The 24,620-nt window shown below is 41.1% G+C and overlaps 1 protein-coding gene across 1 annotated transcript; it reads right to left on the reverse strand.

The window, feature by feature from the left end:
• Window positions 1-9,136: 9,136 nt before the first annotated feature.
• LOC145131828 (uncharacterized) lies at window positions 9,137-22,322 on the reverse strand. Its single transcript, XM_079066475.1, has 2 exons — window positions 21,734-22,322; window positions 9,137-9,807 (listed from the first exon to the last, which is right to left on the reverse strand). The coding sequence occupies exons 1-2, from the start codon at window positions 22,320-22,322 to the stop codon at window positions 9,137-9,139; spliced, it is 1,260 nt and encodes a 419-aa protein (XP_078922601.1).
• Between the last annotated feature and the right edge of the window lie 2,298 nt (window positions 22,323-24,620).

Below are 24,620 nucleotides of genomic sequence, written 5' to 3' on the forward strand. Positions count from 1 at the left end.
GAGCAACTTTATGCCATTGGGGACCTAAAGAGGTCCAGATCTGGAACCATATCCTTATGATAAGTCCAGATCCAAGTTTGACTCCATTTTGCACCAAGAATGGCCATTTATTTCCAAGAAAAGAGATCTAAGCAATTAGAGATCAAGATCACGACTTTATACCTTAGAATGATGGCCAATATGAAGTAGATGTTGGATCTATTGTCCCTCTCCTATCTCCTTCTTCTTCAAGCTCCAAAATCCTTCATAATTACTCCAAAATTGCTCACAAAGGCTCTTTCTCTCACTCAAGAGGGTGCAAAGTCGATCTAGGGTTTTATCTGGCTGAAAGAGTGATAAGGGAGGCCACAAGAGGCAGGTTATGTTCTTTAAATAGCGTGCAAACCCTAAAAATTAGGGTTTCTCTTTACAGCTCCTACTCGTCGAGTCGGGCCTTCCGACTCGTCGAGTAGGTCTCGATCCCGCGTCCATAAAAATATCTCTACTCGACGAGTTGGACTCCAAACTCGCCGAGTCCATGCACGACACCCTAAATTTGGATCATTTAAATAATACCCGGAACAGGTGTTACAAATCTCCCCCACTTGAACTAGACTTAGTCCTCGAAGTCTGCTGATTCAAACAAATCCGGGTAATGGTCTCGCATCTCATCCTCCGGCTCCCATGTCCATTCGGAGCCCCTTCGGTGCTGCCATTGCGCCTTCACCAGCTTCACTTCCTTGTTCCGAAGAACCTTGGTCTTCTTATCTAGAATCACAACAGGCCTCTCAATTTAGTTCAGGCTCTCATCCACCTGAATGTCGTCCAACGAAACGACTGCTGACTCGTCAGTGCCACGCTTCTGAAGCTGCGACACATGGAAGGTGTTGTGAATCTGGCTAAGCTCGTTCAGCAATTCCAAGCGATATGCTACCTTGCCCACCCGGGCCGTAATCCTGAACGGTCCTATATATCGGGACCCCAGCTTGCCCCTTTTTCGAAACCTGATGACCACCTTCCAGGGTGACACCTTCAATAACACAAAGTCCCCCACCTGGAACTCAAGATCTGATCGCCGCCGGTCATCATAACTCTTCTGACGGCTCTGCGCGACCCGCAGCCGGTCTCGCACCTGTTGAATCACCCCGGTAGTCTTGAGCACTACCTCAGTGCTCCCCATAACCCGGTGTCCAACCTCGCCCCAACAAACCGAGGTTCTGCATCTCCTACCATACAACATCTCGAATGGTGGTCGGTCGATACTGGCATGGTAACTGTTATTGTCCGAAAACTCTGCCAATAGGAGATACGTATCCCAACTCCCTCCAAAATCCAACACACAAGCTCGCAGCATATCCTCAAGTGTCTGGATCGTCCTCTCACTCTGGCCATCTGTCTGGGGGTGGTACGCCGTGCAAGGTTGTAGAACTCGTTACTCAGTACCTATTCGGCCGACTACCGAGTAGCGAGTACTTAGGAGTACTCGGGGAGTACTCGGATTCGGTAATTCATGTAGAAATATTTTTAGGGAACTCATTAATGTCAAAATCATAAGTTAAAATCTTAAGTTGATTGAAATATATTAAAAAATTAGTTAAATGTGAATACAAAAAACCTGAAAAACACATAATGGTTTCACTTCGTGAATAATTACTGAAAATTTAAGATATATATGTAGTAATAATCACATGTGTGTGTGTTAAATAGTAAATCATTAACTATATTATACATATTAATCACCGAGTTGATCGAGATTGACAACACTACTCAGTTCAGTAAGAGGTCGATCAGGGAGTACTCGGGATTCTGTAACTCTCCTGGGTAAGAGCTCGAGTAGCGAGTACTCGGAGGAGTAATCGGCCAACTCGGCGAGTTTTACAACACTGACGCCTTGCTAAAATGCAGCTGAGTGCCTAGTTCCTCAAGGAACTTCTTCCAGAACCTAGATGTAAACCGAACATGCATGTCAGAGACTACCGACACTGGCAACCTGTGCCTTGCCACCACTTCTCGCACATAAATATCCACCAACTTCTCGACGGATATACTCTCAGAAATCGGAATGAAGTGGGCACTCTTCGTCAATCTGTCCACGATCACCCATATGACGTCCACACCCCTCGCCGTCCTTGGTAACTTCGTGATAAAGTCTATAATGATCTCTTCCCATTTCCACATGGGAATGGGTAGCGGTTGAACCTTGCCATGAGGCCGCTGATGCTCGACCTTGACCTTCCTGCAGGTCAAGCACCGCTCCACAAACCAGGCGATCTCCTGCTTCATGCAGGGCCACCAATAACTCAGCCTCAAGTCCCTATACATTTCTGTAGCCCCTGGATGTATCGAGAACTTGGACTTGTGTGCCTCCTCTAATATCTTCTGTCTCACTCTTCCAGTCACTGGTACCCACACTCGGCCACACTGTGTCAAAATGCCATGACTATCCTTAACAAACAAAGGATATTGTCCCCGAATCCGCTCTATCTTCCAATTCTACTTCTTCACTCCCTCGACCTGGTCCTCCTTGATCATATCCAACAACGGAGAGATCACCGTCATCCTCATACAAATGTTCCCAAACGGGGACCCTGCCGTCTTGCGGCTCAAAGCGTCGGCCGCTACGTTGGCCTTCTCTGGATGGTATAGGATCTCACAATCATAATCCTTCAACACGTTCGACCACCTCCTCTGAGGCATGTTTAGGTTCTGCTGATCCATCAAATACTTCAAACTCTTGTGATTAGTATAGATGGTGCACCACATTCCATACAAGTAGTGCCTCCAGATCTTGAGGGCGAACACCACTGCCCCAAATTCCAAGTCGTGAGTGGGGTAATTAGCCTCATGAGGCTTCAACTGCCTCGGGGCGTAAGCTATCACGTACCCCCTCTGCATCAGTACCGCACCTAACCCTGAACTCGATGCGTCACAGTACACCACCAAATCGTCTAACCCCTCGGGTAGTACTAGGATCGGAGCCTCGCATAACCTCCATCTCAAGGTCTGAAAAGCCAACTGCTGATCCGTGCCCCACCGAAATGTCACATTCTTCTTGGTCAAGCGGGTAAATAGCCATCAATCTTTGAAAAATCCTGGATAAATCTCTGATAATAGCCCGCAAAACACAAAAATCTACGGATCTCAGACGCATTCTTCGGTACTTCCCACCGCATCACCGCCTCCACCTTGGCTGGATCAACCAAAATGCCCTCTTGGTTGATGATGTGCCCCAAAAATTGTACCTCTCGCAGCCAAAAATCACACTTGGAGAACTTGGCATACAACCTCTCCGCCCTCAGGGTCTCCAATACCTCTCTCAGATGCTGCTCATGCTGCTCCCTGGTCTTAGAATAGACTAGGATCTTGTCAATAAAGACGATCACCGATCGATCGAGCATCGGTCTACACACCCTGTTCATGAGATCCATGAATGCTGATGGGGCATTGGTGAGCCAAACGGCATCACCACAAACTCGTAATGCCCATACTGAGTCCTGAAAGCTGTCTTTGGTATGTCCTCATTCCGAATCCTCATCTGATGGTACCCCGACCGAAGCTCAATCTTGGAAAACCAAGACGCACCCTGCACCTGATCGAACAAATCATCGATCCTCGGCAACGGATAATGGTTCTTCACCATTAGTTTGTTTAGCTCTCGGTAATCAATGCACATCCTATGTGATCCGTCCTTCTTTTTCATGAACAGGATCGGTGCTCCACACGGGGAACTGCTCGGACGGATGAACCCTCAGTCTAGTAGCTCCTAAAGTTGCGTAGATAACTCCTGCATCACGGGCGGTGCCAACCGGTATGGTGCCTTTGCTATCGGAGCGGCACCCGGCACCAGAACAATGCGAAACTCCACCTGCCTCTCCGGAGGCACTCTTGGTAACTCTTCGGGAAAGACATCCTGAAATTCCTGTACAACCGGCACACTGCCCACGTCCGTCGAGGTCTCAACCCTCGTATCTGAGATATAAGCAAGAAATCCCATACATCCCTGCTGCAGAAATCTCCTAGCCCTCGCAGCCGAACAGAGAGTTAGCCCCTGCACGGCCCTCTCACCATGTATAACCAGTTCTCCCCCACTTGGGGTTCGAACCCTCACCAACTGACGCTCGCAATCAATCATGGCCCCATTGGCCCCCACCCAGTCCATCCCGACAATCACCTTCAACCCTCGCAACGGTATCGGGACTAGATCAACGCGAAACCTTTCGCCAAGCACATTCAGGACACAGTCTTGATACACCCTCGCAACACTCACAGTGCGATCATCTGCAATCTCTAGCTCGAGCGGGGAATCCAAAGTTCCCGGCGCGTCCCGGAACTTCTTGCTAAGCGCATGAGACACGAACGATAGGGTAGCACCCGAATCAAACAAAACATAAGCCGGCATACCATTAACCAAAAAGGTTCATATGCAAGTACAACGTACACATAAGAAATACAGATAAGCATAGAGCAGAGAAGAATAAATACGTACCAGCCACAACATCTGGTGTTTCCCGAGCCTCCTCGGTAGTCAGCTGAAGTGTGCGGCTCTTCACCGCTAGATCATCCGCCTTAGTAGGGCGGACATCAGTAATCCTCATCGTGGCGGGTGTAGGCGCCGCCACCGCTCCTCCCCCTCCCTGCAACCTCGGACAATCGGCCTTTTTATGGCCAGTCTGGTTGTAGTGGAAACATATCAAGCCCTTCTTGGGCCAATCCCTGCTCAAATGACCCTGTTGGCCACAAGACCTGCTGTCCGACAAGCCCCACTGTGCGATTTACCGCACCTGGCACAACGGCCCCGACCCTGCTGGCCCTTGCTGGAAGTGTCTGAGGTCTTAGGCTTCTTAGCCTAACCCACCGCTGCATGTGCCTGCTCCGGCTTCCACTTGGTGCGGAAGTCCAACTCCATCTCCCTCTCGCGGGCCTTCTCTACCATCTCATTCAGGGTTTTGCACCCTGTAAAGCTCACAAACTCCCGGATATAATCCCTCAGCATGGAATGGTATCTCGTCCTCCGCATGTCCTCATCGGTAGCATACTGTGGGATCAACAATGCTCGCTCTCGAAACTTGGTGGTGATCTCCGCCACAGTCTTGGTGGTCTGCTGGAGCTCCTGGAACTCCCTCACCATACGTTACACCTCAATGGCTGGTGCAAACTCCAAGTCAAATGACCAAACAAACTCGGTCCATGTCATCTCAGCCACACCGGCTGCTCCCACCTGGCTAGTAACCTCGCCCTACCAATCTTGGGCTCTGTCTGTCAGCTTACAAGAAGCAAAACCCACCTTTGCCGCATTCGGGAAAGAAGTCGTGCGTTGGGTGTTCTCGATATCCGCCACCTAGTGTCGGCTAACAATGGGGTCCCTGACCCCGATGAACTCCGACGCCCCATACACCTTGAACTCCCAGAACGAGGGAGTTCGGGCCCCAACCTGACCCGTAGCAATCTCGGCTCTGAATGCCCTGAGCCCCTCCTCCATGATCTCCATCATGCCCTCCTTGACCATCCCAATGATAATTGGGGTAGCGTCAAGAATGCCTCTCGTAACCTCGGCTGCGATGAGCTCACGCAACCTTTCATCGATGGGCTCGGTACCATCGCCTGACCCAGATCCAGATCCCGATCCTGATCCCCCAGCTCCATGTCGTGTCACCACCATACTGTACTGCAATTTCATAATGATCAGGATGTCCATAACATGGATCTTCCCACACCGGTCCTCCTTAGAGCTCCCAGGTCTAACATTTGTTCAGGTACAGGTCCTGTGCTTTCAGTAGTATGGGTCAAATACTACCTTCCACACCTACCTGTACCTTTCCCCAAGGCTCTACCTGATAACTCCAATTCATCCCATAATAAACCATATCCCAGCAACTACCGCATACATCACATCCCATGCTGTCCTAAGATTTGCTCTACTCACCTCAATCAAACCGATCATAACAGGTTGCCTTTATGCATGCAAATTATACACAAAAAAAGGATCAAATAGACTTTCGAATAAAAGATTCTACCCTAGGACCACAACCAGACGAGGAACAAGAAATAAGGCCAAATCAATCATTCTAAGGCTATAAGCTCCTAAACGTATTCAATTTTAAAAGCATACACATAGCAAGTTCCATACGATCATCAAAGCTCAAATATCAGTATAACATGGCTAACACATTGGGGAACTACTTACTTGGCTCGGCCGATCACGCGCGTTGCACTCTTCTATTTTCCAGTCTCAAAAGTTTTAACTTTTATTTTTTTGAAAACAATTTTACCATTTCGTTAGTTTGAGTCCTTACACACCCGAGAGTGTGCCCGAATCCCTCAAAACAAGGCTCTAATACCAACTTGTAACGACCAAATTTTTCAAAAGAAAGTTTTCATTTTTAATTATCCAAAATACGATTCCATCGTCCACAAAACCAATTACAATTGTTTTCAAAACCATATTAAATACAACTTTATTTCAAAATATCAGACTGTCCCATAACACGCCTGAGAGAGAGAGTGCACGTCGCGCCATCAAGCCTTGCCCTTGCCCTTGGACTCAGATGTACCTGAAACAAATCCACAAACTGTAAGCTAATGCTTAGTGAGTCCCCCAGAGCATACCCCACACACAATCCACATAACACATATCATATTAGCTATAGAAGCTAAATATACCACATAAGCCATGCATACGAACATATAAGGATGTCGTGGGCTCCCCCCAGGGTCTTATACCTTCGTGTCATGGGCTCCCCCCATGGTCTTTACCTAGGAATGCCATGGGCTCCCCCACATGGTCTTATATCCAACTGCCACGGGCTCCCCCTGGGGTCTTCCATGCAATAACATACATAAACAACTAGCATATCATATATCACAGAAGTATCTATCATACTACATAACACATACATAAACATATAAGGATGCCGTGGGCTCCCCCCCAGGGTCTTACACCATCATGCCATGGGCTCCCCCACATGGTCTTTACCTAGAAATGTCATGGGCTCCCCCACATGGTCTTATATCCAACTGACACGGGTTCCCCCCGGGGTCTTCCATGCAAATATCACATAATCACTAGCATACCATTTAACATAAAGCTAACTATCATACCACATATCTCTACTACAGCTAGTGTACCACATATCATAAAATGGGCCAGCGTTGGTGCCTTAGACCCATTGGTATGGTGAGAAGACTCACCTCTCACAAATGTTGAACTGACAAGATAGAATCAGATATGTCTTACGTGCTGCTCCAACTCAACGGCCTATAAGCATCATAAAATGGACTTGTCATAATCCCGTAATTACCCTCAATGTTAACCCTGGTCAACCCTGGTCAACAGTCAAGGTCTACAGTCCATGTTGACCTCAACTCATCGAGTGCATCCAGCAACTCTTCGAGTTTTCTGAGTAATTCATCCACTCGCCGAGTTACGTTTCTAACTCGCCGAGTCCCTCATGAAACCAAAAACTCGTGACAACCGAAAACTCATGACAATCGAAAACTCATGACTACCGAAAAGTCATGAACACGAAAACTCATGACAACCGATAACGGGTAAACCCTACTCGACTCGTCGAGTCAACCAAGGGACCTGACGAGTTCCTTCAGTCCACTTCATGTTTAACCCTTTTCAGTGGGATCTAAGGTCCCAAACTTCAGATCCAACTTCTCCTAGTTCAGATACCATGTAAAGTTGAAAACTTTACGTGCATGCAAGGTCCTCCAAGGCTATATCTTTCAAACTAGGCTTCTTACAAGGTTCTTGTGCATGGAAAGGGCTAAACTGCATAAAGGGAGCAACTTTATGCCATTGGGGACCTAAAGAGGTCCAGATTTCAAACCATATTCTTATGATAAGTCCAGATCCAAGTTTGACTCCATTTTGCACCAATAATGGCCATTTATTTCCAAGAAAAGAGATATAAGCAATTAGAGATCAAGATCACGATTTTATACCTTAGGATGATGGCCAATATGAAGTAGATGTTGGATCTACTGTCCCTCTCCTATCTCCTTCTTCTTCAAGCTCCAAAATCCTTCACAATTACTCCAAAATTGCTCACAAAGGCTCTTTCTCTCACTCAAGAGGGTGCAACGTCGGTCTAGGATTTTATCTGGCTGAAAGAGTGATAAGGGAGGCCACAAGAGGCAGGTTATGTTCTTTAAATAGGGTGCAAACCCTAAAAATTAGGGTTTCTCTTTACAGCTCCTACTCGTCGAGTCGGGCCTTCCGACTCGTCGAGTAGGTCCCGATCCCGTGTCCATAAAAATATCTCTACTCGACAAGTTGGACTCCTAACTCGCTGAGTGCATGCACAAAACCCTAAATTTAGATCATTTAAGTAATACCTGGAACAGGCGTTACATATACCATCCAAACTAGCCCTCCAAACAAAGCCAATAATTTTTAAGGGGATTAGATGCAACCAAATGGTTAGACTATTGGTCCCTACAGTGACTTCGGAGCCGATAAGATCACAGATATCTCGAACAAGGAACTGCTCGTCGCTAGAAAGTTTGGATTTCCAAGAGTCAGCCTTCGAGGACAAGGTAAGCCCATCAAGGAGCCGATTGATACGGGCCAGCTCCGCCATCTCCACGGGAAGGCTGGGTTTTTTCCTCCAAGCCCACAAAAAACCATGCGAAGAAAATCTATCTGGCAAAAAAAAGTCTTACATTTATCCAAAGCATCTAAATTAGGAAACCCAAAGGCCAAATTTCCATCATCAATCCAATTATCTAGCCAAAACAGGGTATTTCGCCCCGACTCAATTTTGGTAGAGACAAAATGATAAAAATTGAGGCCCGGATCTTCGAAAAAGCTCAATAGAGTCATCAGATTATTCCTAACTCCAGGGATAGATCTCTTGGACAGATTATAAATTGGTTTGTGAGAAAGGTTATGAATCCCACATATAGCTTGCTGCCACACAGAAGACCTTCCATAGTAAGGGGGAATTCATTTGTAGGAACACCATTGATAAGAACGGGCGCCCTAGAAGAAGTAAGGCAACCTCTAATCCAAAACCTCAATCTATTTCCAAAACCCATTTAATACATCACCGAATCCAAATAATTACAATTTATGCAATCAAAGGCTTTATCAAAATCTACTTTAAAAGGAAATGTGCCACTTTTAGAATATTTGACCCAACTACATATTTCATTTATGATCATGGCCCATCCAAAATGTTACGACCTTTAATGAAGCTGTTTGCACTTCATTAATCACATTTCCTATCACATGCTTTATTCGGGCAGCAAGGACCTTGGTGATAATCTTATGAAGGATGCAAATCAAGCTAATGGAGCGACAGTCATTGAGGGTAAGGGGATCCTTCACCTTAGGAAGGGGTGTGATAAAAGAGGCGCTGCAACCTCTAGCTATTCTGCCACCAGCTTCAAAGTACTTGAAAATTTTCATGATGTCATCCTTCATTAGGTCCCAATATCGTTTGAAGAATTTAAAAGTATAATCGTCCGGCCCCAACACCTTTTCACCCCCACAGCTCCAAATAGTGTCATTAACATTCTCCAAAGTGAAGTCTTGTTCCACGAATTGCAAATCAAACATATTAAGTTTTCTAAAATTATCATTTAGAAGAAGAGGCCGAACAGTATGGGACTCATGAAACTTCTCACTAAAAAATCTACAAGTTTCCTCTTTGATGGTGTTAGCATCCATAACCCAAGAACTGTTCACCATTAAGCGGTGAATACTACATCTCCTGTTTTTTATCTTCAACGAGCTATGAAAAAATTTAGAGTTCTCGTCGCCATCAACAAGCCACATAACTTTAGCCTTTTGCTGTAAATCAAGTTTAGCAAGCTTTTCTAATTCCAAAATCTTACGATGGTCATCTCTTAGTGATTTAATCTCTTGATCCGAAAGGAGCCTTGTCTTGGCAGCCACATGTCATGCTCTCATTTATATTTGACACATGTCATTTTCTAAGATATTTTGATTTTTTTCCACTTGTCATTTTATGGTTTTCTTTTAACATTTTATTAAATTTCACATAATATTCAAATGTAATAAATGTAAACATAAATGCATATTAATTTCATTAATGAAACTTTCCTTTTAATTTTTAAATATCTAAATTGAATCCAATTGTTTTATTTGTTTATTTATTTAAATTATTTGTTTAAAGTTAAAAAAGAAATAAAAAAGTAAAAAAAAAACAAATTAAACATTACATTTCAATAATTCAATAATTTTCTTTTTTTCCGTATAAATTTGAACTTCCTAAATTTTTACATCTTCGTATTTTTTTTTAAAGAATAAACTCGTGTAGTACACAGGTTTCACAACTAATTCCACAATAGAAGACCATCTGAACAATAAGAAAAAATATCAATAAATATGTTAGCTTATATAAATTAACATCTTTGAAAATCATGAATACCTCTTTCTTGTTCTATAAAAAACATGCATCATAAAATGGAGGTTTGTATGTTCTTAGACATCTTTCTCTCCATATTATCTACAAAATTTAGCAATATGATCTAAATATTTGAACTATATAATAAGTGTAATTAAGCACCATAAATTGAAAGTTGAAAGTTAATATATAAGTTAAAAACTCTTTAGTGGCAATGTTTAATTAATTGAAAGTTAGAAAGGTTGTTGGAGTTTCAAATCAATATGACGTAAGAAAAATAGTTATATTAAAACACATTGATTTCAAATGACATCTTTTATAAGATCTATTAGGCGAATGCCCGCACGTTGTGCAGAATCACCTATATAGTTGAAATCTTTACAAATATATGTTTTTTTTAAATATAACAATATCGTTGTTGCTAAATTTGATATAATAATTCGTATACTAAATTAGTATAATATATTGATTATTCTGAATTATATGATAATATATACATCTATTATAACTGCATAACCTCAATCGTTTGAATATATTGTACCCTCGAGTTACTCATGAATTAACAATGACGTTGTTTTTAAATTTGATATAATAATTCGTATACTAAATTAATATAATATATTGATTATTCTGAATTATATGATAATATATCCATCTATTATAACTGCATAATCTCAATCGTTTGAATGACTTCTACCCGCGGGTTACCCATGAATAAAATTAAATATAATATAAGGTTTAATGTTATTTATAGTTGTTGTTATTGTTAACTAATTTTTTAAAATTTATTTGTTTAACGTTTTAATTTCTATCATTAGAATTATTTAAAACATCAAACATTGTTTTTTTATTTGAAATGTACCAACATAATCATTTATATAGAGTTAATTTTTAACTACTGTTATTGTAAGTTATTTTAAACTACTTATTTGAAAACTTTTAATGATTATAAAAATATCTTTAGGAAATATTTTAGTTAAATTAAGATTACAATTTAGTTTTTGCATTTAACACTATAATTTAGCACTTTTAACTATTCACAAAATATTCTTTAGGTTTTTTAAGTGGAATTTAAATTTATATTTAAGTTGACACTGTAATTTTATATTTAAATTAACAATTGAAGTGTTTTCTCCAAACTTTTTAAAAGTTGTAGTTTTAAAATGATAATAGTTTACATACAACAACATATACAACAACATATTAAATCTAATAAATTAAGTATAATATGTTAAAAGTTAAAGACATAACTTTATAAGTAGAAGTAAATGATATTATTTTAATATTGAAATTTAGTTTATTTATGATTACACTTTAGGTTTAATATTTATTTAACCTTATTAATCAACTTATAATCATTATTAGAATGACACTACAATTTATCACTTTTAACTATTTACGAAATATTCTTTGTGTTGTTTAAGTTAAACTAAAATATATATTTTAGTTGACCCTTTAATGTTATATTTAAATTAATAATTTAAGTATTTTATACAAATTGTTCAAAAGTTGTAGTTTTAAAATGATAATGGTTTACATCCAACAATATATTAAAAATAATAAATTAAGTATAATATGTTAAAAGTTAACAAACATAACTTTATAAGTAGAAGTAAAGATATTTTTTTAATATTGAAATTTAGTTTATATATGATTAAACTTTAGATTTGATATTTATTTAACCTTATTAACAACCTTATAATCATTATTAGAAAGAAATTGAAAAATAATGAGAGTTTCAAATGAATGTGGTGAAAGGAAAAATACATGGAAGTTTCAAATGAATGTGGTGAAAGGAAAAATGTTTCCTTTATAAGTATATATAGATAAGATAATTCATTAATCTAAACACACTTTTGATTATAAAAACACACGAGGTCAGAATGATACACAAATCTCTTCATTGTATAGGTTTACAAGGGTCAAACATGTTGAATTTTATACTTTTATGATTCATTAGTCTAAACATACTTTTGATTATAAAAATATACGGAATCAAAACCTGTAAATCTCACCAACATTATTGTTGACGTATTCTAAACGTATGTATCTTCAGAAACTTAGGAGCTAGAAGACACACCCTATATGTCATGGAATAATTCATTTCTTTGTTTAAATGGTTGGCCGATTTGTTAGGACTTTTTGTTTCATTTTGAGTTACGTTTTGCAGAACTTGTTCTAGTAATTATAGTATTTTTTATTGGAAACAATGTAATTCCTTATACCGAATTTATGGAAGAATGTAATGTTATCATAAATCCTTGTATTATTCAATATGTGTTGTTAACTGTGATCCAACTTTGGCGGTGCAACCCCAGCTTTTCCGTCATCGGTCGGGGTGTGATAGATTGGTATCATAGCTAATGACTATAGTGAATTAGTACTTTTCTACAAAATCATGACTATAGTCTAGGGCTTGCTATCATAGGTTTAGGTATTCTTAAACCTACAACATCGTACGAATAGGTTTACCCATATAAACCTACGACACTCTACGCTTAGGTGCTTTCTTTAGACCTACGACTCTATACGTAGGTTTATTCCTATAAACCTATAAGTAAGAAGTATTGTTAACTATACCACTAAAGGACTACTTATGGGAGCATTGTAAGGAAGGATATGTCGTTTGGGTTGTTGGATTTCAGAATAAATATATGCCAAAATGGTCCTACCCTTCGACTATCCTGACTGACTTGAGCCTTATTAGTTACACCTGAGATAAAAAACAATAATTAATGATACAAAAGAACACAACAAACACAAGATATAGAGTTATATATAAGATTCAGACCAATCATGAGACGATATATAAAGAACCCAAACTTATAAAAAAACTCGAACCCTTAATAATAATACAACGAAAGGTTTTACGTCGAATGCCTTAGCTTAGTTTTATTGTACATGGGCTGAACCACAACTGGACATAGATCGATGACATATGTTTAAATTATGGTTATAACGATGCACAATTAAACTTCGATACGGAATAAGTGACAAATACGAAGCTATGGAAAACAACTAATATTAATGAATCGTCTTGGAAGAAGTGACAAAATTTTCCTTAGAGTTTGGGAGTTGACAAGTATTTATAAGTGAGAAAAAGGCTAGGAATATCGTAAATTTCCGTCATTTCCTTTTTACTACCTTCCCATAAAAAGAGTGAACCGTCTAACTTAAAAGTGGGACTGCTTAGGTATTCAATAATTCTAATTCATTCTGCTATGAACTATCAAACTTATGGTTGAATTGTCCAAGTTCAATAGTAGGGCGCATGTACTTTCCCTTTGACTTCCGTGGCCCTTTCAAAGACGAAAACAACATAATCAACAAAAATGAAAAACATGAAAGTTGTTTGAAATTTTGTCTAGTTTCTAAAATATCTTGATTCAAGTAAATCGGAGCCTTGGATCCTATGATATGACCAAAACAGCGAGTTGTGGTCAAATTTCTCTACAATATTGTAAAGACCAAAAAATCCAGGCTAGAAATTTATGATATATTAAATAATATTAGCTAAAGATGTAGTAGTCGTATTGAATATCTTCTGGATATATTAAGTGCTTAAATCCGACTTTGTATGAAGAAGTTATGCTTCTTCGAAGTTTCGCGATCTACCTGACACAACTATGTGTGTCATAAAAAGTGATATGGAGATAAGTTTCTTATTACCCTAAGTAATCTAAAATGAAATTCGTAGTAATCATAAAAGAGACAGTGTGCAGATAAAGAACACTTAAATCTGACTTCGTATGCAGAAGTTATGATTTTTCGAAGTTTCAGTATAACAGTATGCGAGATTGAAATCAACATTTAGATCAGTCGGGTGTTAGCCAAAACAATTTAAAACAAGAGTTTAAGATCTTGTAAATATGAACCCATCGATATAAATACAGTCAAGAACGAAGTTCATATGCAAGAGTTATGATTTTCGCACGGACTTTAACAGTCTAATTTCTATAAAAATATGAATTTAAAATATTGTGAGAATTAGTTGTTGGGGTCTAAAGTAAAGTTGTAGAGTTCGTCGAGAGGATTATGGGTAAATAAAGTGTCAGATTAGGTGTCTAATCCCATAAATAAATTGATATATACTTGAATTATTAGCAAAGTCCTTTTGTGTTGCCCTCAAACCTGGTAATTACATATGATAACTTTTAGAGAGAGAGAGAGACTGGATTATTAATTTATTATATGATTAATAAATAGAAATAAATGATTTATTAATATATTATGAAAATAATATATTAATTAAAGATAGTGTTATTTAATTAAGAATTAATTAGAAATTAATAAGAATTAATTTTGGGTTTAATTGGATTAATTAAAAGTGCAAGGAGCTAAGCTATAATTGTTCAATAGTTGAACAAAAGGGTTCCAGAACCTTCCCAATAGAGGTGGACGGTTTTAGGGAGAGATTCTAGGGTTTCTTGAAATATTGTTATTTTAATCAATTAATAGTAATCTAGGGTTTCTCTATCAACTATAAATAGGGCCTTCCACCCTATAATTTTTGACCACTCCTTATGCTAAGAAGCCAACCGAAATTTCCGCTCTCTTCTTCTCTTCTTCAAGATTCCTATTTGCTAGGGTTTGGGTGTGAACCATCAAAGGTATGAGATTTCTGGTGCTTGCTTCCAAGAGTTTTTCAAGAAGGTTTGATTGATTGTTTACTACAATAATCAAAGAGGTATGTAATCTACTCTTATGAATTTCGATTTCATAGGTTTTATAGGGTTCTTGTTGTTCAATAGAATGTTACTTCAATAGTGTTATGACTAGATCTAATAGATTGCATGTACCCTTAAGTGTATAAGGAGTTATCCATGTTATTTCATGTAAAATCCATCATTAATATCAGAAAGTATGGTTATCTAACAACTGATAGTACATTGCTTGAACTTGAACAAAAACCAACTTGGAGTTTTGGTAGAATCGTCATTCTATCGCATTACCACGTCGTGGTCCTTTTCTACCGTGACGTGGGGATCTGTTAATCCACAGTTATTCTTTGTTCTACCATGATGTGGCAATTGATTATCACATTGTGGTAAACCCTCTGTTTAGTGAATTGTTTTGCTTAATTCAAAATTGATTCGGATAATTACTCTGGTTAATATTATTTTAATTGTTTAAAACTTGAATATTCAACTTGGTAATCTGATATCCTATATACTGAATTTGTGAATTATCGTTATGATTTAATTAATATAATTAATTGTTAATTAAAAGATAAAGACTAAATCAAAAATTGGTTTATTTTAAACTATATTAATTTTTATATTAATTTTGAAACGTTAAAATTAAACCTAACATTTTTGAAAAGTTTTATAATACACCTTATACTATATGTATAAGACAAAGTCAGTCAAATTAATAGTAGTATTCATTCACGAAGGCATACTATAAGGGGAGTTTAAGGAAGCTGTAACATCCCGACTCTCTGGTATGAAATTTTATGGATTTTGTTCATCACATAAGACCTACTCGACGTGTTGGAGGCCCCAACTCGTCGTGTAGAAACTGACAAGGCCGCGTGGATTATGGAACCTACTCGACGAGTTGGAGGATCCCAACTCGACGAGTTGAGGCTATGCATGAAAACCCTAATTTTTAGGGTTTGCACCCTAATTAAAGGACCTTAAGCCCCCTCACCGGCCTCCATTACCACCTTATTTTCCAGAGAAAAACCCTAGTTGTGCTTTCTTATTTTCTTGTGTGTGTGTGTGTGTGTGTGAGCTTTGGAGAGTAAATCGTGTGTTCTTTTGGAGGAAACTAGAAGCTTGAAGAGGTTGGATTGCATAGAAGGCCTTAGATCCGAGAGCTTCATTGTTTTTGCAACCATTTGGAGGTAAAAAGTTGCCATCTTGATCACTCCTTTTGTTAGATCTCTTCATTAGAGAGTTGGTGGTCATTTCTTGCTTATTCTTGAGTCATTCTTGGTCTTGAGCATACTTTGAAGCTAGGACTTCAGATCTGAGCATCTTAGGGCCTCCTTGGACTTAAATTTGCCAACTTTATTAAGTCTTGGCCCTCCTTCATGATCTAAAACCGATAGTAAGCTTCATATGAGTGTTTCAATCCCTTAGATGCCTTGCATGCATGTAAAGTTAGCAACTTTACGTGGTATCTCAGTCCTAGGGGACCATATATGTAGTTTGGAGCATTAGACTCGCTTGGAAAATGTCTGAATGCATAAAGGCTAGGAAGAACTCGACGGGTTGCTCTGCCAACTCGACGAGTTGGTGAGGGTTTTTCCTGCTTTCTGGATGCTGAAGAACTCGACGAGTTTCTCTGCCAACTCGAAGAGTTGGATCGAGTTTTCCCTTCTTCTGGATGATGAACGAACTCGGCGAGTTGATGAAATAACTCGGCGAGTTGGCTAGGGTTTCTCCCAGTTTTCTGAACACTGAAGGAATTCGACGAGTTGTTGGATGCACTCGACGAATTGGGTCAACATGGACTATTGACCTTGATTGTTTGTTGTTGACTTTGACCATGGTTGACCAAGTTTGAATTTAAGGGTATTTTGGGAATTCGGGATTTCGATGGAGTTAGTCACATGGTGATTGTAGGTGGTTGAGCTCGGAGATGTGATTCAAGGGTTGGATCTTGTTAGACAATGCTACTTATGAGGTGAGTCTTCCTCACTATACTAAGGGGTCGAAGGCACCAAGGTCAGCCCATTGGATTGATATCATAGTAGTTATTGATATGTCGAGTATGAGTTAGATATGCATGCTAGTTTGATATGCTAGTCTGATATGCTAGTCTAGTAGATCTGTAGGACTACGTATGATACTGTCTGATTATCTGTATATGTATTTGTCTGTTACATGTCGACATGTTGTTTGGGATGGGTTGAGGTTGTACTTCTCTGTGCGGTAGCCAACAAACCCTGGAGTATGCTAGATATTTGAGCTGAGGGTCGGGCACGGCATGCCAGACTCATACTGAGGACTCCTGAGCATTCCATAAGCTGTGGGCTCGGGAGCAAGCCAGACATGAGTTGTGGGCCCGTTAGGCAAGCCAGACTCATGCTGTAGGCTCGGGGGTAATCCAGTGTGTATAGTTGTGGACCCATTACATGCTGTTATTTGTATATGTGCTATTTGTTATGTATCGGTATTTTGGGGGAACTCACTAAGCTTCTGGCTTACAGTTTTGGATTTTATTTCAGGTACTTCGGATGATCGCGGGAAGGCGAAGGCTTGATCGTTCACCTCCTCACATTCTATGATTTTGATTTCTGGGATTCTCTGATATGAAACTATTTTGAAAACATTTTGTAATTACTATTGGGTTTTGGATGTTTGAAAAAGTTTTAATTTTTTATGAATTTTATGGATGTTACAAGTTGGTATCAGAGCCTTGGTTTGAGTGAATTGGAGGAACACTCGCGTGAATCCAGTCTCAAACTAAGGAAAACATTTTCAAAATGGTTTTCGAAAGGTAGTTAAAATACTAAAGGAGGGTGCAAAGTGTACGATCAGCCGGAGCCAGTAAGTAGACCCCAAAATAACATACTGTTATTTGATATTATGATATGTTAGAACATCATGCTAGTGATAGGCTAGGGATATTTAGGAATTGCATGATAGAATTGCATGATTATATGATGCCTGATAGCCTAGGTTTTTCCTTATGTGAAATTGACATCATTACTGTAGTTTCTTAGTGTATGCATCACGGTTGTGTATAACTAAAATCTTATAGCCTGAGAATGTTTGGTTTGGCCTTATTTCATGTTCTTGTTTGATGAAGGGCTTAGGGTAGGATCGAATATTCGAATGTCTATAGGGTCCAGTGTTATGTATGGCTAGCATACACGAGTACTGTAAGGTTGGTGGAAGTTTCATGGATGAGTTGTGCGGGGTCAGTCGACCAGCTGTGAGATGTTTAGCCTTCCTCTAGGAGTGAGGATTGAGCGCTCGCCTATGTTTATATATATTGCTAGGGCGCTGTCATGATCCTTGAGACAAATATGGGTAGGTGTGTAAGGTACTATGGGCCCGTACTACTGAAAGCACAGGACCCATACGCGTAGCAAGGAAGTCACAACCCCTAGGGTTTTGGTTGGGAGTTGGTTCCCCGTTGTTTATATGGATTATCTGATATCTCCCTGGTGTATTTGCAGTATGATGGTTACGAGGCGATTTATGACCAGATCCAGGTCAGGATCAGGAGTTGGCAGTCAGGGCAGACCATCACCGTCAGAGGCCATAGGTCAGATGAGGCCAGATAAGCTAGATGCCAAGATTCGGGAGATCCTGCACGATGAGGTTGCTGCACTTTTCCTGGCCGAGTTGCCAAAGATGTTTGGGTCTATTAAGACCGTTATGGTGGAATATTTCGATGAGCGCTACGCAACCATTGCTGAGACGGCTGCCGCTGCAGCTTTCGCAGCCGTAGCAGCTGCAGGCGGTGGGGCTGGTCGGGCCTTTCAGTATCGGGACTTCGATAACATGAAGCCCCCGATTTTCGATGGATTCCAGGACCCGATCATAGCCATGAGGTGGCTATCTGACGTGGAAGGATGCTTCTTCACGTGTTCATGCCCTGCTGAGGAGAAGGTCAGGTGGGCTCTAAACCTGCTGAGGTCTGGAGCGAAGGATTGGTGGAGGCTTGTTACTGGGTCGTATTCTGATGAGTAAAGAGCTGCGGTATCATGGGATCAGTTCACGTAGATGTTCCGCGCTTGTTACATTCCTCGGGTTGAGCGTGAGAGGTTGGATCAGTAGTTTTTGGATCTGAGACAGGGTACGGAGTCGGTGACGGAGATCACCTAGATGTTTACTGAGAGGGCGATGTTTTGCCCGGAGTTTGCTTCCGAGCAGGCTCAGATGACTCGTTATCTGAGCACGCTCAAGACTGACACCAGATAGTTTGTTGCTTCCCAACATTGTGATACATTGCTGGAGTTATAGGATGCCGCTAGGCGGCGTGAGATGGATATCGAGCTTTAGTTGAGATAGCAGAGGCAGGCCCCGACGCAGTCACAGCCTACGCCAAAGTGGTCTAAGACCGCTGATACTGGATCTAGGGGCCGGAAGGGCCGTACTTGTGGTAAGTGCGGCAAGGCGCACGAAGGTACTTGTCAGTTATCATCTGGGTGCCACAATTGTGGCCGGCAGGGTCATTTGGCGAGGGATTGTCGCCAGCAGGCACCAGCACTCAGCTCCAGGATTTGCTATCATTGTAACCAGGTTGGCCATGTGAATGCCAACTGTCCGTTGCTCACTACCAGGCCGGCGCAGGGTAGGGCAGAGCCTCCGAAGGCTCGGGGACGCGCCTTCCAGCTCACTGCCGAGGAGGCCAGGACAGCACCAGATGTGGTTTCTGGTATGTTTCTACCCTTTTTATCTTATTGATTATGTTTATTGTATACTCATATGTCTGTACCTATGATAAGTATGTTTTTACTGAACTCTTTGCCTGCTCTTGTATTGTTTGACTCGGGGCGAGTCAGTCATTCGTCTCTCGATCATTTAGCAGAGGGTTTGGTTTGCCTTTAGGAGAGCTAGAGTGTCCGTTGCGACTCTCCATCGCCAACGAACACGGGGTTTCTGCTTCATCAGTTTATCGGGGTTGTGTTCTAGAGATATTCGGGGTGTCTTTTCTGATTGACTTGATTCTGATTCCCATGGGAGATGTTTGTGTTATAGTGGGTATGGACTGGCTGAGTCGTTTCGGTGCAATGATCGACTGTGAGGGTCAGCGTGTGGTATTTTGAACCCCAAGTGGGAGAGAACTGGTTATCTATGGCGAGGGCACCAGGTTGGGTTCATGGTTTTGCTCAACCGCTAGGGCTCGGCAATATATTCAGCACGGGGGCGCGCGTTATTTGGTGTATGTGGTGGATACGCAGGTCAGGGACCAGGTCTCGGTTTCTGATGTTCTAGTTGTTAGAGATTTCGCTAATGTATTTTCAGAGGAGTTACCCGGAGTGCCTTCTGAGAGGTAGGTCGACTCCAGGATCGACCTTGTGCCAAGTGCGGTCCCTATTGCCAAGGCGCTGTACCGATTAGCATCGCCAGAGATGCAGGAGCTGCTAGGCAAGCAGTTCATTCATCTGAGCAGTTCCCTGTGGGGAGCATCGATTCTCTTCGTCAAGAAGAAGGATGGTTCACACCGTATGTGCATCGATTACCAGGAGTTGAACAAATTGACAGTAAAGAACCGTTATCCACTTCCACATATTGATGATTTCTTTGATCAGCTACAGGGCATCTTGGTTCTCCAATATAGACTTGAGGTTCGGCTATCATCTGGTCAGGGTGAGGGAGGAGGACGTGGAGAAGACCATATTCCGGATTCGTTACGGACTTTACGAGTTCGTGGTGATGCCGTTTAGGCTCACCAACGCGCCAACAATACTCATGGACCTGATGAATCGGGTGTGCAGGTCGATGCTCGATCGCTCAGTTATTGTGTTCATCGATGTTGAGAGAAAAACTTGAGTAACACACTTGAACAAACGTTAGTAAAAGTAATATTGCGGAATGAAGTTTAACTCAGAGGATCATAAAGCTCAATAATAATAAGTTAGAATTAGATAGTTAGATAGTTAGGTGCGGAAATATAAGGAAATATAAATGATAACAAGTATTATATCAAGAAGACACTTAAGCTGATTCTTAACGAGGATTGCAAACAAACCAAGTTAGTAAGTGAGATCAAACTTAGTGATTAAGTCAGGACTGACTTGCTCCGAAGAGAGATTATGATCTTAATATATCAGTTTAAGTTCTAAAGATCTTTTAAGATGAGAGAGTAAGAGAGTAACTAGGATATGATATTCAAGATAGAGATAACTGAGAGATGTGTTTTCATTTAGAAAGAGAGAGCTCTATTTATAGAGTCTCGAAGATTACAAAGTCTAATCTGTCTAAGGTGGCCATGCAAGGCACACTAGGTAAAGTAATGTAAAGACATACGATAACAGATAAACTAAGACTAAGGATTGATGATGTCAACTGCGGATGCGGCTCTTGGTTGCGGTAGATATATTGACTGCGGATCTGGAGATGGCTTCGGATCTGACAAGTTTAAGAGGGTCACTTTTATGCTTTAATAGTTTCCGCCTAAGTGACCTCTTCAACTTTCCTTTCCTTTGTCAAGCTTCAGGAATTTGATGAGAATCCACGAGAACTTCCTGACTTCTCTGAGCCAAACAATTCTCCTGGAGATTTCAAACTTTACTTCAGCAGTTGTGTGTTTTGACTTGTTAACTACAGTTTGAGTGATCTCTAGTTGCCTCCGGGTCAAGCGGTTCATGGCAGTCATTGGAATGAAATATTTTATTTCATCATTCTTGCGCTTGAAAATGACTCCAAGATCCGGGAAGTTAGTTGCTCCAAGGGATCTTTCTTGAAAACCTTCAGTCAGCACCAGAGCTGGTTCAAGAGGAGGAAGGTTGAACTTCTGTACGAGTGCAGGATGGATATCCGCGTCAATTTTAGCAAAGTCACAAACAGTTTCTTTTAGAAACGTACCAGCCCTTTCATACGCAACCTTCATCTTTGGATGCTTCTCACACTTGTTCTGAAATACCTTAGCAATCAGAAAGATTTCCTCCGGGTTCATACAAGGAAAGTCAGCTTGGGTTCGGATATAGTCTGAATTTCTTCTTGTGAGAGTGTACTGAATGAATTCTGCTTTCATAAACTTTATGGGCTTGTAGTTCTTGACTGCGGTGGGCTTGTCGCTTGACCAGATGTTTTCAATTACAGATCCATGCTTGGCATGGCATCTGTTAAGTCTTTCAAACTCCAGTGGCAACCACTGATCATCGGGGAGGTTGCGGTCAAACGATTCGAAGACAGTGAAGAATTTTGCGTTGGGAGAGATGGGAATGTCCCAATAACCGTCAGATGGAGGTTCCGCATAGGTGAGATAAGGCTTGTAGTCGTCATCAAGTAATATTCTGATAGGATTAATCCAGGAATTGATGAGGGATTCATCCATAGTAATGTTGAATGCGTGATCCTTCCATATCAACTCTGCAAGCTTAGCTGCTTTCTAGTCAGTGTTCCTTTGTTTGGTTTTGGGATAGTCGTAGGAGTTTTTGGATGACATTGTTGGGGCTAAATTTCTAAGGTGAGGGGGAGTCTACGAATGTGGGGAAGAAGGATGTTGAACAACTTGAATTTGTTGAATTTCTTGATGTTGCGGTGGAGACTGATGAGAGGAATGAAGTTGACTTTGTTGAGGAGAAGGCACATGAGTCTTCTTTTTGGGAGATGGTTGCGGGGAAGATTGCGGAGTAGGAACCTTTTGTTGAGTGATGGGATCTTGAAAGATCGATGGCAGGATGATTGGTTGTTGATGTGGGACCGATTCAGATGGGAGTTTGTAAATGTTGATGCAGATGTGAATGTTGATGTGAGATGCAGTCCGAGTCACAGTCTTCACTTCCCCCTCTTGAGGCAGGGACACCTAGTTCCTCCTCAAGCCATTGTTTAAGACCGTCAATCTTGGCACAAACTTCATTAAATTGGGCTTTGAGTGCATCACTAAGTTGCTGATTGTTGGGGATTGCGGTGTTGAAGAGTAGTTTGTGGATCTCCTTGGTAAATCTTAGAATCTCTTGGCCATGGAAGTTAGAAGATAAGGAACGTCTGAGGTTGTTAATGGTTGTTTGTAAGACAAAGATAGCGGACTCATAAGCATTGTGAGTTTGCTCAACAAGCTTCTTTGAATGAGCATCTTGACCCGTAATGGCTAATTGAAGTTCAGCTTTAATTGCAGATACTTCAGTGATGAGACGCTCCGCAGTGGCTATGAATTGTTGATGATCACCCTTTCTGTTTATATCCAAGGCTCGGATACCCATTTCAACCTTGAGAGGGATTCTCTCAGCAGCGAGTCTTTCCCTTGCTTCCAAACGTTCGATTCTTTCAATAAGAGATTGCGGTCCGGGCACATCTTCAGGTTGCGGTTGGCTAGATTTCACAGCAGCTAAAATCTGATCAATCTTGTTTTGCAGGCTTAGAAATTCTTTTCCAGAAACTGCCATTTTCTTCTTCTTTTTCTTCTCCTTGGGTTTTGATGTAGAGTGCTGGGATCCGCTTGATTCTTCTTCTTCGTCGAAGATCATCATCATATCATCGGATGGCTCCGGTTGAATGCCTTCATTCATGTCTAAGTCATCAAATCCAAAAGTAGGTCCTGAACTAACTTCGATTGTCGGTTCGTCATCTTGGGATTCTTGTACAAATTTTGTTGGAGGGGGTTGGGATGGACCTGCACCATCAGGAATGGACTGAGCGTTGCGGATGGTCTCAACCATTGTGGTCATCCAATCTTGAACCTTGAGAATGTTGGCTACGGTGTTGGCGTTATTGATTGCGTCTGCCTAGTACTTAGCCACGACTTGTATTTCTTTCTCCTTTTGTTGAAGCTGTTTTGTTTGCTGATCCTTTCTTGCTTGAAATGCCCTGCAAAAAGCTTCATAATTTTTGACCTCAGATTCAGTAGTTGGCTTATACTGACTCCAAGATTTATCAGAATCATATCCGTCAATTCATTGATGTCGCACCGAGGTGTCCCTCAAGTTCACGGGTCCTTGCACATTGGTGCTCACCGTGCCTAAACCACCTGATTATAAGGTAAGCAGAGTAGGATTTCCTGAGCTTCCTCGGTCTCCTTGACCAGTAATCAAGTTTGGCCTCGGCTCAGTTCTGGCAAGGACTGAAGAATTGTCCTGCAGTTGGGAAGGTGTATTGAGTGTATGGATGACAGAATCAAGTATGGAGCGCAACTCCTGTTCCTCAAAGAAATGAAGTCGGGAAGCCCTGGATACCTTAGGGCGAGAAGAACCAATTTAATCCTCTTGGGATTTAGCTGGGGCTGAGTCTCCATGATCGGATGAAGCAGACACACTTACTGTGTCTGAGTTGCAGGGGAGGGTTGAAACTAATGGGTCTGCGGGGACCCCAAGGACTACCAGAGTCTTTTGAGAGACTTCGGTATCAGTCCGATTGCGCATATGTCTAGGACTAGGGTTTGTTTTGCGTTTCTTGAGAAGGAGAATTGGGACAGATTCATCATCAGACTCTTCTTCGATATTGTCTGGGGGGTCTGAATTGGATCAGAATCTTCATCAGAAGATACAACATGCCTAAGTTTGCATTTTTTGGATAGTTCTTCTTTCTTGGATGGTTCACCTTTCTTGGACTTTCCACGGGATATTTTTCTTGAAGAAAGTTTATTTTGTCTTCTAGAGAGTGGAATGGGAGATTGTGTGGTAGAAGTTGGAGTTGC

Source organism: Lactuca virosa, chromosome 8, assembly GCF_052849685.1.
Source record: "Lactuca virosa cultivar CGN04683 chromosome 8, Lactuca_virosa_CGN04683_v6, whole genome shotgun sequence".
Taxonomy (NCBI): Eukaryota; Viridiplantae; Streptophyta; class Magnoliopsida; order Asterales; family Asteraceae; genus Lactuca; species Lactuca virosa.

Bases quoted from the DNA above. Each gene is read 5' to 3' on its own strand.
- LOC145131828 (XM_079066475.1), bottom strand. From the start codon at position 22,322: ATGGATGAATCCCTCATCAATTCCTGGATTAATCCTATCAGAATATTA. The intron at 9,808-21,733 runs GTTTTCAAGAAA...TTTTGGAATTAG, and splicing joins AGCTCTGGTGCTGACTGAAG to AAAAGCTTGCTAAACTTGAT.